Here is a 15,125-nt window from a genome sequence, read left to right on the forward strand (position 1 = left end):
GAAGGGGCCCCTGACTGTGGCCATGCGATAGGACGCTGCTCTGTCCAGTTTGGGGCTGCGTCCAGAGACTCACACGACCTTACCACCCCCGCCATCGCCACCCGTTCTGTAATGTACACCGTCACTTTATGGCGTCACCAGTAGATATTAATGATCCGTGCTGGGCCGGAGGAGAAGCCGGGTGTGAACGAGCCCTTACGGCACAGTATCGGGGGTCTCATGTGCCATCTCTCTGCTCCCAGACTCCGCTCCCCCGGGCTCCCCGGACTCTCGCCCTCCGCTGGACATGACATCAGGAAATGGTTCATCTCCAATTCCAGCCGCCGCCACTGGCAACGCCCCGCAGAACGGTGAGAGCCACCCGCCGCAGGCCGCGGTCAAGCCGCAAATCCTCACTCACGTCATCGAAGGCTTCGTGATCCAGGAGGGAGGCCAGCCGTTCCCGGTACGCGGGGGGCCGAGTGGATGGGGGGAGTTGTAGTGCCATGTCTCATTCTTGTCTCTTCTTACTCTGCAGTCGCACCGGAGCAGAGCCGTCCGCGAGGTGGGTTCGCGCTCAGCCCCAGTCATTGCCTGCACGGCACCAGGCCCTGGAGCCTGAGGGGCCTCAAAGCCCCTCTACGGCAATGTCACACGTGGCCAGTGCTAGGGGATGGGGGATGCCCCCTGTACATGTGTGGGGTGCATTACACTTCTGAACTACTGCATGTTACTGAGCAGAGCTGAGGGTTTGGTACAATGTCTGATTGCCCCCATCGGGTCAGGTAAGAGCACGGCCCATTCACTGACAGGAAGCATTGATGGCGGCAGCAGGTGTGGTGATTTTCTCCTGATGTCAGAAAGCTTCTGTGTCAGGAAATGTCCGAGAGGTGCAGCAGCAGCCCCCAGTCTGTCCATCCCGCGGGGTCCCAGTGTTGGCTCCAGGAGCAGCGTACAGCAGCAGCCCCCAGTCTGTCCATCCCGCGGGGTCCCAGTGTTGGCTCCAGGAGCAGCGTACAGCAGCAGCCCCCAGTCTGTCCATCCCGCGGGGTCCCAGTGTTGGCTCCAGGAGCAGCGTACAGCAGCAGCCCCCAGTCTGTCCATTACACGGGGTCCCAGTGTTGGCTCCAGGAGCAGCGTACAGCAGCAGCCCCCAGTCTGTCCATCCCGCGGGGTCCCAGTGTTGGCTCCAGGAGCAGCGTACAGCAGCAGCCCCCCGTCTGTCCATTACACGGGGTCCCAGTGTTGGCTCCAGGAGCAGCGTACAGCAGCAGCCCCCAGTCTGTCCATCACACGGGGTCCCAGTGTTGGCTCCAGGAGCAGCGTACAGCAGCAGCCCCCAGTCTGTCCATCCCGCGGGGTCCCAGTGTTGGCTCCAGGAGCAGCGTACAGCAGCAGCCCCCAGTCTGTCCATTACACGGGGTCCCAGTGTTGGCTCCAGGAGCAGCGTACAGCAGCAGCCCCCAGTCTGTCCATCACACGGGGTCCCAGTGTTGGCTCCAGGAGCAGCGTACAGCAGCCCCCAGTCTGTCCATCCCGCGGGGTCCCAGTGTTGGCTCCAGGAGCAGCGTACAGCAGCCCCCAGTCTGTCCATCCCACGGGGTCCCAGTGTTGGCTCCAGGAGCAGCGTACAGCAGCCCCCAGTCTGTCCATCCCGTGGGGTCCCAGTGTTGGCTCCAGGAGCAGCGTACAGCAGCAGCCCCCAGTCTGTCCATCCCACGGGGTCCCAGTGTTGGCTCCAGGAGCAGCGTACAGCAGCAGCCCCCAGTCTGTCCATCCCGCGGGGTCCCAGTGTTGGCTCCAGGAGCAGCGTACAGCAGCAGTCCCCAGTCTGTCCATCCCGCGGGGTCCCAGTGTTGGCTCCAGGAGCAGCGTACAGCAGCAGTCCCCAGTCTGTCCATCCCACGGGGTCCCAGTGTTGGCTCCAGGAGCAGCGTACAGCAGCAGCCCCCAGTCTGTCCATTACACGGGGTCCCAGTGTTGGCTCCAGGAGCAGCGTACAGCAGCAGCCCCCAGTCTGTCCATCCCGCGGGGTCCCAGTGTTGGCTCCAGGAGCAGCGTACAGCAGCAGCCCCCAGTCTGTCCATTTTACGGGGTCCCAGTGTTGGCTCCAGGAGCAGCGTACAGCAGCAGCCCCCAGTCTGTCCATCCCGCGGGGTCCCAGTGTTGGATCCAGGAGCAGCGTACAGCAGCAGCCCCCAGTCTGTCCATTACACGGGGTCCCAGTGTTGGCTCCAGGAGCAGCGTACAGCAGCAGCCCCCAGTCTGTCCATTTTACGGGGTCCCAGTGTTGGCTCCAGGAGCAGCGTACAGCAGCAGCCCCCAGTCTGTCCATTACACGGGGTCCCAATGTTGGCTCCAGGAGCAGCGTACAGCAGCAGCCCCCAGTCTGTCCATTACACGGGGTCCCAATGTTGGCTCCAGGAGCAGCGTACAGCAGCAGCCCCCAGTCTGTCCATCCCGCGGGGTCCCAGTGTTGGCTCCAGGAGCAGCGTACAGCAGCCCCCAGTCTGTCCATCCCGCGGGGTCCCAGTGTTGGCTCCAGGAGCAGCGTACAGCAGCAGCCCCCAGTCTGTCCATTACACGGGGTCCCAGTGTTGGCTCCAGGAGCAGCGTACAGCAGCAGCCCCCAGTCTGTCCATTACACGGGGTCCCAGTGTTGGCTCCAGGAGCAGCGTACAGCAGCAGCCCCCAGTCTGTCCATTACACGGGGTCCCAGTGTTGGCTCCAGGAGCAGCGTACAGCAGCAGCCCCCAGTCTGTCCATCCCGCGGGGTCCCAGTGTTGGCTCCAGGAGCAGCGTACAGCAGCCCCCAGTCTGTCCATCCCGCGGGGTCCCAGTGTTGGCTCCAGGAGCAGCGTACAGCAGCAGCCCCCAGTCTGTCCATCCCACGGGGTCCCAGTGTTGGCTCCAGGAGCAGCGTACAGCAGCAGCCCCCAGTCTGTCCATCCCGCGGGGTCCCAGTGTTGGCTCCAGGAGCAGCGTACAGCAGCAGCCCCCAGTCTGTCCATCCCGCGGGGTCCCAGTGTTGGCTCCAGGAGCAGCGTACAGCAGCCCCCAGTCTGTCCATCCCGCGGGGTCCCAGTGTTGGCTCCAGGAGCAGCGTACAGCAGCAGCCCCCAGTCTGTCCATCCCGCGGGGTCCCAGTGTTGGCTCCAGGAGCAGCGTACAGCAGCAGCCCCCAGTCTGTCCATCCCGCGGGGTCCCAGTGTTGGCTCCAGGAGCAGCGTACAGCAGCAGCCCCCAGTCTGTCCATTTTACGGGGTCCCAATGTTGGCTCCAGGAGCAGCGTACAGCAGCAGCCCCCAGTCTGTCCATTACACGGGGTCCCAGTGTTGGCTCCAGGAGCAGCGTACAGCAGCAGCCCCCAGTCTGTCCATCCCGCGGGGTCCCAGTGTTGGCTCCAGGAGCAGCGTACAGCAGCCGCCCCCTGGAGTCCCACCATTCTGCGGGATCAGCTACACTGGGCGGTTGTGTTTTTGGCTCTGCTAGTCCCCGTTCACACGGTAGGATAGTTGCCTCGCCTCCTAACTGCAGCTGCTTTTGTGTGACAGGTGGGCCCACAGGAGAAGCAGCAGACGGAAAATCTGCCCAAGCAACACGACCCCAACACCACCACCGACTCTGAGATGGAGGAAACCTTCACAACAGGTGAGCGGCTCCAGATACCTGTCCCAGGAGCTAACGGTCAGGACTGCCCCCCGAGAGCGGCAGCCGCCCTGTCCCACCGGCAGACGCAGCACTTCATTCATTCTTATGTGTTTCCTCAGTGTCCAAAGAAGAAGGGAATCCCCCCAAGCTGAAGTGCGAGCTCTGCGGCCGAGTGGACTTCGAGTACAAGTTCAAACGCTCCAAGCGCTTCTGCTCAATGGCGTGCGCCAAACGGTGATTATATACAGGGGACAGGAGGAGGTGTATACAGGGGACGGGAGGAGGTGTATACGGGGACAGGAGGAGGTGTATACGGGGGACGGGAGGAGGTGTATACGGGGACAGGAGGAGGTGTATACGGGGGACGGGAGGAGGTGTATACGGGGACAGGAGGAGGTGTATACGGGGGACGGGAGGAGGTGTATACGGGGGACGGGAGGAGGTGTATACGGGGACGGGAGGAGGTGTATACGGGGGACGGGAGGAGGTGTATACGGGGGACGGGAGGAGGTGTATACGGGGGACGGGAGGAGGTGTATACTGTATACGGGGGACGGGAGGAGGTGTATACGGGGGACGGGAGGAGGTGTATACGGGGGACGGGAGGAGGTGTATACGGGGGACGGGAGGAGGTGTATACGGGGGACGGGAGGAGGTGTATACGGGGGACGGGAGGAGGTGTATACGGGGGACGGGAGGAGGTGTATACGGGGGACGGGAGGAGGTGTATACGGGGGACGGGAGGAGGTGTATACGGGGGACGGGAGGAGGTGTATACGGGGGACAGACGGAGGTGTATACGGGGGACAGGAGGAGGTGTATACTGTATATGGGGGACAGGAGGAGGTGTATACGGGGGACAGACGGAGGTGTATACTGTATACGGGGGACAGGAGGAGGTGTATACGGGGGACAGACGGAGTGTATACTGTATACGGGGGACAGGAGGAGGTGTATACGGGGGACAGGACGAAGTGTATACTGAATACGGGGACGGGAGGAGGTGTATACGGGGGACAGACGGAGGTGTATACTGTATACGGGGGACAGGAGGAGGTGTATATGGGGGACAGACGGAGGTGTATACAGGGGACAGGAGGAGATGTATACGGGGGACAGGAGGAGGTGTTTACTGTATATGGGGGACAGGAGGAGGTGTATACTGTATACGGGGGACAGACGGAGTGTATACTGTACACGGGGGACAGGAGGAGGTGTATACGGGGGACAGACGGAGGTGTATACGGGGGACAGGAGGAGGTGTATACTGTATACGGGTGACAGGAGGAGGTGTATACGGGGGACAGGAGGAGGTGTATACTGTATACGGGCGACAGGAGGAGGTGTATACTGTATACGGGCGACAGGAGGAGGTGTATACTGTATACGGGGGACAGGAGGAGGTGTATACGGGGGACAGGAGGAGGTGTATACTGTATACGGGTGACAGGAGGAGGTGTATACTGTATACGGGGGACAGGACGAAGTGTATACGGGGACAGGAGGAGGTGTATACGGGGGACAGGAGGAGGTGTATACTGTATATGGGGGACAGGACGAGGTGTATACTGTATACGGGGGACAGGAGGAGGTGTATACTGTATACGGGGGACAGGAGGAGGTGTATACTGTATACGGGGGACAGGAGGAGGTGTATACTGTATACGGGGGACAGGAGGAGGTGTATACTGTATACGGGGGACAGGAGGAGGTGTATACGGGGGACAGGAGGAGGTGTATACAGGTGACAGGAGGAGGTGTATACGGGGGACAGGAGGAGGTGTATACTGTATACGGGGGACAAGAGGAGGTGTATACTGTATACGGGGGACAGGAGGAGGTGTATACTGTATACGGGGGACAGGAGGAGGTGTATACGGGTGACAGGAGGAGGTGTATACGGGGGACAGGAGGAGGTGTATACTGTATACGGGGGACAGGAGGAGGTGTATACTGTATACGGGGGACAGGAGGAGGTGTATACTGTATACGGGGGACAGGAGGAGGTGTATACTGTATACGGGGGACAGGAGGAGGTGTATACTGTATATGGGGGACAGGAGGAGGTGTATACTGTATACGGGGGACAGGAGGAGGTGTATACTGTATACGGGGGACAGGAGGAGGTGTATACTGTATACGGGGGACAGACGGAGTGTATACTGTATACGGGGGACAGGAGGAGGTGTATACTGTATACGGGGGACAGGAGGAGGTGTATACGGGGGACAGGAGGAGGTGTATACTGTATACGGGGGACAGACTGAGTGTATACTGTATACGGGGGACAGGAGGAGGTGTATACTGTATACGGGGAACAGGAGGAGGTGTATACTGTATACGGGGGACAGGAGGAGGTGTATACTGTATACGGGGGACAGGAGGAGGTGTATACTGTATACGGGGGACAGGAGGAGGTGTATACTGTATACGGGGGACAGGAGGAGGTGTATACTGTATACGGGGGACAGGAGAAGGTGTATACTGTATACGGGGGACAGGAGGAGGTGTATACGGGGGACAGGAGGAGGTGTATACTGTATACGGGGGACAGGAGGAGGTGTATACTGTATACGGGGGACAGACGGAGTGTATACTGTATACGGGGGACAGGAGGAGGTGTATACTGTATACGGGGGACAGGAGGAGGTGTATACGGGGGACAGGAGGAGGTGTATACTGTATACGGGGGACAGACTGAGTGTATACTGTATACGGGGGACAGGAGGAGGTGTATACTGTATACGGGGGACAGGAGGAGGTGTATACTGTATACGGGGGACAGGAGGAGGTGTATACTGTATACGGGGGACAGGAGGAGGTGTATACGGGGGACAGGAGGAGGTGTATACTGTATACGGGTGACAGGAGGAGGTGTATACGGGGGACAGGAGGAGGTGTATACTGTATACGGGGGACAGACGGAGGTGTATACGGGGGACAGACGGAGGTGTATACTGTATACGGGGGACAGGAGGAGGTGTATACTGTATACGGGGGACAGACGGAGGTGTATACGGGGGACAGACGGAGTGTATACTGTATACGGGGGACAGTAGGAGGTGTATACGGGGGACAGGAGGAGGTGTATACTGTATACGGGGACAGGAGGAGGTGTATACGGGGACAGGAGGAGGTGTATACGGGGGACAGACGGAGTGTATAATGTATACGGGGACAGTAGGAGGTGTATACGGGGGACAGGAGGAGGTGTATACTGTATACGGGGGACAGGAGGAGGTGTATACGGGGGACAGACGGAGGTGTATACTGTATATGGGGGACAGACGGAGGTGTATACGGGGGACAGGACGAGGTGTATACTGTATACGGGGGACAGGACGAGGTGTATACTGTATACGGGGGACAGGAGGAGGTGTATACTGTATACGGGGGACAGGAGGAGGTGTATACTGTATACGGGGAACAGACGGAGTGTATACTGTATACGGGGGACAGGAGGAGGTGTATACGGGGGACAGACGGAGGTGTATACGGGGGACAGGACGAGGTGTATACGGGGGACAGACGGAGGTGTATACTGTATACGGGGGACAGGAGGAGGTGTATACGGGGGACAGACGGAGGTGTATACTGTATATGGGGGACAGACGGAGGTGTATACTGTATACGGGGGACAGACGGAGGTGTATACTGTATACGGGGGACAGGACGAGGTGTATACTGTATACGGGGGACAGTAGGAGGTGTATACTGTATACGGGGGACAGACGGAGGTGTGAGGTGTATACGGGGGACAGGAGGAGGTGTATACTGTATACGGGGGACAGACGGAGGTGTGAGGTGTATACGGGGGACAGGAGGAGGTGTATACTGTATACGGGGGACAGGAGGAGGTGTATACTGTATACGGGGGACAGGAGGAGGTGTATACTGTATACGGGGGACAGGAGGAGGTGTATACTGTATACGGGGGACAGGAGGAGGTGTATACGGGGGACAGACGGAGGTGTATACGGGGGACAGGAGGAGGTGTATACTGTATACGGGGGACAGGAGGAGGTGTATACGGGGGACAGGAGGAGGTGTATACTGTATACGGGGGACAGACGGAGGTGTATACGAGGGACAGACGGAGGTGTATACGGGGGACAGACGGAGTGTATACTGTATACGGGGGACAGGAGGAGGTGTATACGGGGGACAGGAGGAGGTGTATACTGTATACGGGGGACAGGAGGAGGTGTATACTGTATACGGGTGACAGGAGGAGGTGTATACGGGGACAGGAGGAGGTGTATACTGTATACGGGGGACAGACGGAGGTGTATACGGGGGACAGGAGGAGGTGTATACTGTATACGGGGGACAGACGGAGTGTATACTGTATACGGGGGACAGTAGGAGGTGTATACGGGGGACAGGAGGAGGTGTATACGGGGGACAGGAGGAGGTGTATGGTGTATACGGGGGACAGACGGAGGTGTATACGGGGGACAGGAGGAGGTGTATACTGTATACGGGGGACAGGAGGAGGTGTATACTGTATACGGGGGACAGGAGGAGGTGTATACTGTATACGGGGGACAGGAGGAGGTGTATACTGTATACGGGGGACAGACGGAGGTGTATACTGTATATGGGGGACAGACGGAGTGTATACTGTATACGGGGGACAGGAGGAGGTGTATACTGTATACGGGGGACAGGAGGAGGTGTATACTGTATACGGGGGACAGGAGGAGGTGTATACTGTATACGGGGGACAGACGGAGGTGTATACTGTATATGGGGGACAGACGGAGGTGTATACTGTATACGGGGGACAGGAGGAGGTGTATACGGGGGACAGACGGAGGTGTATACTGTATATGGGGGACAGGACGAGGTGTATACTGTATACGGGGGACAGGACGAGGTGTATACTGTATACGGGGGACAGTAGGAGGTGTATACTGTATACGGGGGACAGACGGAGGTGTATACTGTATACGGGGGACAGGAGGAGGTGTATACGGGGGACAGGAGGAGGTGTATACGGGGGACAGACTGAGTGTATAATGTATACGGGGACAGTAGGAGGTGTATACTGTATACGGGGGACAGGAGGAGGTGTATACTGTATACGGGGGACAGGAGGAGGTGTATACTGTATACGGGGGACAGGAGGAGGTGTATACTGTATACGGGGGACAGGAGGAGGTGTATACGGGGGACAGACGGAGGTGTATACGGGGGACAGGAGGAGGTGTATACTGTATACGGGGGACAGGAGGAGGTGTATACGGGGGACAGGAGGAGGTGTATACTGTATACGGGTGACAGGAGGAGGTGTATACTGTATACGGGGGACAGGAGGAGGTGTATACTGTATACGGGGGACAGACGGAGGTGTATACGAGGGACAGACGGAGGTGTATACGGGGGACAGACGGAGGTGTATACGGGGGACAGGAGGAGGTGTATACTGTATACGGGGGACAGACGGAGTGTATACTGTATACGGGGGACAGGAGGAGGTGTATACGGGGGACAGGAGGAGGTGTATACGGGGGACAGGAGGAGGTGTATACTGTATACGGGGGACAGGAGGAGGTGTATACTGTATACGGGTGACAGGAGGAGGTGTATACGGGGACAGGATGAGGTGTATACTGTATACGGGGGACAGACGGAGGTGTATACGGGGGACAGACGGAGGTGTATACGGGGGACAGGAGGAGGTGTATACTGTATACGGGGGACAGACGGAGTGTATACTGTATACGGGGGACAGGAGGAGGTGTATACGGGGGACAGGAGGAGGTGTATACGGGGGACAGGAGGAGGTGTATGGTGTATACGGGGGACAGACGGAGGTGTATACGGGGGACAGGAGGAGGTGTATACTGTATACGGGGGACAGTAGGAGGTGTATACGGGGGACAGGAGGAGGTGTATACGGGGGACAGGAGGAGGTGTATACTGTATACGGGGGACAGACGGAGGTGTATACTGTATACGGGGACAGGAGGAGGTGTATACGGGGGACAGACGGAGTGTATAATGTATACGGGGACAGTAGGAGGTGTATACTGTATACGGGGGACAGGAGGAGGTGTATACTGTATACGGGGGACAGGAGGAGGTGTATACTGTATACGGGGGACAGGAGGAGTTGTATACGGGGGACAGACGGAGGTGTATACGGGGGACAGACGGAGGTGTATACGGGGGACAGACGGAGGTGTATACTTTATACGGGGGACAGGACGAGGTGTATACTGTATACGGGGGACAGGAGGAGGTGTATACGGGGGACAGACGGAGGTGTATACTGTATATGGGGGACAGACGGAGGTGTATACTGTATACGGGGGACAGGAGGAGGTGTATACGGGGGACAGACGGAGGTGTATACTGTATATGGGGGACAGACGGAGGTGTATACTGTATACGGGGGACAGACGGAGGTGTATACTGTATATGGGGGACAGGACGAGGTGTATACTGTATACGGGGGACAGGAGGAGGTGTATACGGGGGACAGACGGAGTGTATACTGTATACGGGGGACAGTAGGAGGTGTATACTGTATACGGGGGACAGGAGGAGGTGTATACTGTATACGGGGGACAGTAGGAGGTGTATACTGTATACGGGGGACAGGACGAGGTGTATACTGTATACGGGGGACAGGAGGAGGTGTATACTGTATACAGGTGACAGGAGGAGGTGTATACAGGGGACAGACGGAGGTGTATACTGTATACGGGGGACAGGACGAGGTGTATACTGTATACGGGGGACAGACGGAGGTGTATACTGTATACGGGGGACAGGACGAGGTGTATACTGTATACGGGGGACAGGACGAGGTGTATACTGTATACAGGTGACAGGAGGAGGTGTATACTGTATACAGGTGACAGGAGGAGGTGTATACTGTATACAGGTGACAGGAGGAGGTGTATACAGGGGACAGACGGAGGTGTATACTGTATACGGGGGACAGGACGAGGTGTATACTGTATACGGGGGACAGACGGAGGTGTATACTGTATACGGGGGACAGGACGAGGTGTATACTGTATACGGGGGACAGGACGAGGTGTATACTGTATACGGGGGACAGACGGAGGTGTATACTGTATACGGGGGACAGGACGAGGTGTATACTGTATACGGGGGACAGGACGAGGTGTATACTGTATACGGGGGACAGTAGGAGGTGTATACTGTATACGGGGGACAGACGGAGGTGTATACTGTATACGGGGGACAGGAGGAGGTGTATACGGGGGACAGGAGGAGGTGTATACTGTATACGGGGGACAGACTGAGTGTATACTGTATACGGGGGACAGGAGGAGGTGTATACTGTATACGGGGGACAGGAGGAGGTGTATACTGTATACGGGGGACAGGAGGAGGTGTATACTGTATACGGGGGACAGGAGGAGGTGTATACGGGGGACAGACGGAGGTGTATACGGGGGACAGGAGGAGGTGTATACGGGGGACAGGAGGAGGTGTATACTGTATACGGGGGACAGACGGAGGTGTATACGAGGGACAGACGGAGGTGTATACGGGGGACAGACGGAGTGTATACTGTATACGGGGGACAGGAGGAGGTGTATACTGTATACGGGGGACAGGAGGAGGTGTATACTGTATACGGGTGACAGGAGGAGGTGTATACGGGGACAGGAGGAGGTGTATACTGTATACGGGGGACAGACGGAGGTGTATACGGGGGACAGGAGGAGGTGTATACTGTATACGGGGGACAGACGGAGTGTATACTGTATACGGGGGACAGTAGGAGGTGTATACGGGGGACAGGAGGAGGTGTATACGGGGGACAGGAGGAGGTGTATGGTGTATACGGGGGACAGACGGAGGTGTATACGGGGGACAGGAGGAGGTGTATACTGTATACGGGGGACAGGAGGAGGTGTATACTGTATACGGGGGACAGACGGAGTGTATACTGTATACGGGGGACAGGAGGAGGTGTATACGGGGGACAGGACGAGGTGTATACGGGGGACAGACGGAGGTGTATACTGTATACGGGGGACAGGAGGAGGTGTATACGGGGGACAGACGGAGGTGTATACTGTATACGGGGGACAGGACGAGGTGTATACGGGGGACAGACGGAGGTGTATACTGTATACGGGGGACAGACGGAGGTGTATACTGTATATGGGGGACAGACGGAGGTGTATACTGTATACGGGGGACAGGAGGAGGTGTATACGGGGGACAGACGGAGGTGTATACTGTATATGGGGGACAGGACGAGGTGTATACTGTATACGGGGGACAGGACGAGGTGTATACTGTATACGGGGGACAGTAGGAGGTGTATACTGTATACGGGGGACAGACGGAGGTGTATACTGTATACGGGGGACAGGAGGAGGTGTATACGGGGGACAGGAGGAGGTGTATACTGTATACGGGGGACAGACTGAGTGTATAATGTATACGGGGACAGTAGGAGGTGTATACTGTATACGGGGGACAGGAGGAGGTGTATACGGGGGACAGGAGGAGGTGTATACTGTATACGGGGGACAGGAGGAGGTGTATACGGGGGACAGGAGGAGGTGTATACTGTATACGGGTGACAGGAGGAGGTGTATACGGGGGACAGGAGGAGGTGTATACTGTATACGGGGGACAGACGGAGGTGTATACGAGGGACAGACGGAGGTGTATACGGGGGACAGACGGAGGTGTATACGGGGGACAGGAGGAGGTGTATACTGTATACGGGGGACAGACGGAGTGTATACTGTATACGGGGGACAGTAGGAGGTGTATACGGGGGACAGGAGGAGGTGTATACGGGGGACAGGAGGAGGTGTATACTGTATACGGGGGACAGGAGGAGGTGTATACTGTATACGGGTGACAGGAGGAGGTGTATACGGGGACAGGATGAGGTGTATACTGTATACGGGGGACAGACGGAGGTGTATACGGGGGACAGACGGAGGTGTATACGGGGGACAGACGGAGGTGTATACGGGGGACAGGAGGAGGTGTATACTGTATACGGGGGACAGACGGAGTGTATACTGTATACGGGGGACAGTAGGAGGTGTATACGGGGGACAGGAGGAGGTGTATACGGGGGACAGGAGGAGGTGTATGGTGTATACGGGGGACAGACGGAGGTGTATACGGGGGACAGGAGGAGGTGTATACTGTATACGGGGGACAGACGGAGTGTATACTGTATACGGGGGACAGTAGGAGGTGTATACGGGGGACAGGAGGAGGTGTATACGGGGGACAGGAGGAGGTGTATACTGTATACGGGGGACAGACGGAGGTGTATACTGTATACGGGGACAGGAGGAGGTGTATACTGTATACGGGGGACAGGAGGAGGTGTATACTGTATACGGGGGACAGACGGAGTGTATAATGTATACGGGGACAGTAGGAGGTGTATACTGTATACGGGGGACAGGAGGAGGTGTATACTGTATACGGGGGACAGGAGGAGGTGTATACGGGGGACAGATGGAGGTGTATACTGTATATGGGGGACAGACGGAGGTGTATACGGGGGACAGGACGAGGTGTATACTGTATACGGGGGACAGGAGGAGGTGTATACTGTATACGGGGGACAGGAGGAGGTGTATACTGTATACGGGGGACAGGAGGAGGTGTATACGGGGGACAGGAGGAGGTGTATACGGGGGACAGGAGGAGTTGTATACGGGGGACAGACGGAGGTGTATACGGGGGACAGACGGAGGTGTATACGGGGGACAGACGGAGGTGTATACTTTATACGGGGGACAGGACGAGGTGTATACTGTATACGGGGGACAGGAGGAGGTGTATACGGGGGACAGACGGAGGTGTATACTGTATATGGGGGACAGACGGAGGTGTATACTGTATACGGGGGACAGGAGGAGGTGTATACGGGGGACAGACGGAGGTGTATACTGTATATGGGGGACAGACGGAGGTGTATACTGTATATGGGGGACAGACGGAGGTGTATACTGTATATGGGGGACAGGACGAGGTGTATACTGTATACGGGGGACAGGAGGAGGTGTATACGGGGGACAGACGGAGTGTATACTGTATACGGGGGACAGTAGGAGGTGTATACTGTATACGGGGGACAGGAGGAGGTGTATACTGTATACGGGGGACAGTAGGAGGTGTATACTGTATATGGGGGACAGACGGAGGTGTATACTGTATACGGGGGACAGGAGGAGGTGTATACGGGGGACAGACGGAGGTGTATACTGTATATGGGGGACAGACGGAGGTGTATACTGTATATGGGGGACAGACGGAGGTGTATACTGTATATGGGGGACAGGACGAGGTGTATACTGTATACGGGGGACAGGAGGAGGTGTATACGGGGGACAGACGGAGTGTATACTGTATACGGGGGACAGTAGGAGGTGTATACTGTATACGGGGGACAGTAGGAGGTGTATACTGTATACGGGGGACAGTAGGAGGTGTATACTGTATATGGGGGACAGACGGAGGTGTATACTGTATATGGGGGACAGGACGAGGTGTATACTGTATACGGGGGACAGGAGGAGGTGTATACGGGGGACAGACGGAGTGTATACTGTATACGGGGGACAGTAGGAGGTGTATACTGTATACGGGGGACAGGAGGAGGTGTATACTGTATACGGGGGACAGTAGGAGGTGTATACTGTATACGGGGGACAGGACGAGGTGTATACTGTATACGGGGGACAGGAGGAGGTGTATACTGTATACAGGTGACAGGAGGAGGTGTATACTGTATACAGGTGACAGGAGGAGGTGTATACAGGGGACAGACGGAGGTGTATACTGTATACGGGGGACAGGAGGAGGTGTATACTGTATACGGGGGACAGACGGAGTGTATAATGTATACGGGGACAGTAGGAGGTGTATACTGTATACGGGGGACAGGAGGAGGTGTATACTGTATACGGGGGACAGGAGGAGGTGTATACGGGGGACAGATGGAGGTGTATACTGTATATGGGGGACAGACGGAGGTGTATACGGGGGACAGGACGAGGTGTATACTGTATACGGGGGACAGGAGGAGGTGTATACTGTATACGGGGGACAGGAGGAGGTGTATACTGTATACGGGGGACAGGAGGAGGTGTATACGGGGGACAGGAGGAGTTGTATACGGGGGACAGACGGAGGTGTATACGGGGGACAGACGGAGGTGTATACGGGGGACAGACGGAGGTGTATACTTTATACGGGGGACAGGACGAGGTGTATACTGTATACGGGGGACAGGAGGAGGTGTATACGGGGGACAGACGGAGGTGTATACTGTATATGGGGGACAGACGGAGGTGTATACTGTAAACGGGGGACAGGAGGAGGTGTATACGGGGGACAGACGGAGGTGTATACTGTATATGGGGGACAGACGGAGGTGTATACTGTATATGGGGGACAGACGGAGGTGTATACTGTATATGGGGGACAGGACGAGGTGTATACTGTATACGGGGGACAGG

At 56.9% G+C, this 15,125-nt stretch overlaps 1 protein-coding gene across 1 annotated transcript in view; it reads left to right on the top strand.

Annotated features, from left to right (window-relative positions):
• The window catches only part of LOC138651560 (polyhomeotic-like protein 2), a 62,136-nt gene that overhangs the window by 20,983 nt on the left and 26,028 nt on the right, over positions 1 to 15,125 (top strand). Inside the window, exons 9-12 of the mRNA XM_069741854.1 lie at positions 243 to 445; positions 518 to 544; positions 3,534 to 3,630; positions 3,750 to 3,864. Coding sequence (XP_069597955.1) covers positions 243 to 445; positions 518 to 544; positions 3,534 to 3,630; positions 3,750 to 3,864 — 442 coding nt within the window. The remainder of the gene's footprint in view (positions 1 to 242; positions 446 to 517; positions 545 to 3,533; positions 3,631 to 3,749; positions 3,865 to 15,125) is intronic.

Source organism: Ranitomeya imitator, chromosome 10, assembly GCF_032444005.1.
Source record: "Ranitomeya imitator isolate aRanImi1 chromosome 10, aRanImi1.pri, whole genome shotgun sequence".
Taxonomy (NCBI): domain Eukaryota; kingdom Metazoa; phylum Chordata; class Amphibia; order Anura; family Dendrobatidae; genus Ranitomeya; species Ranitomeya imitator.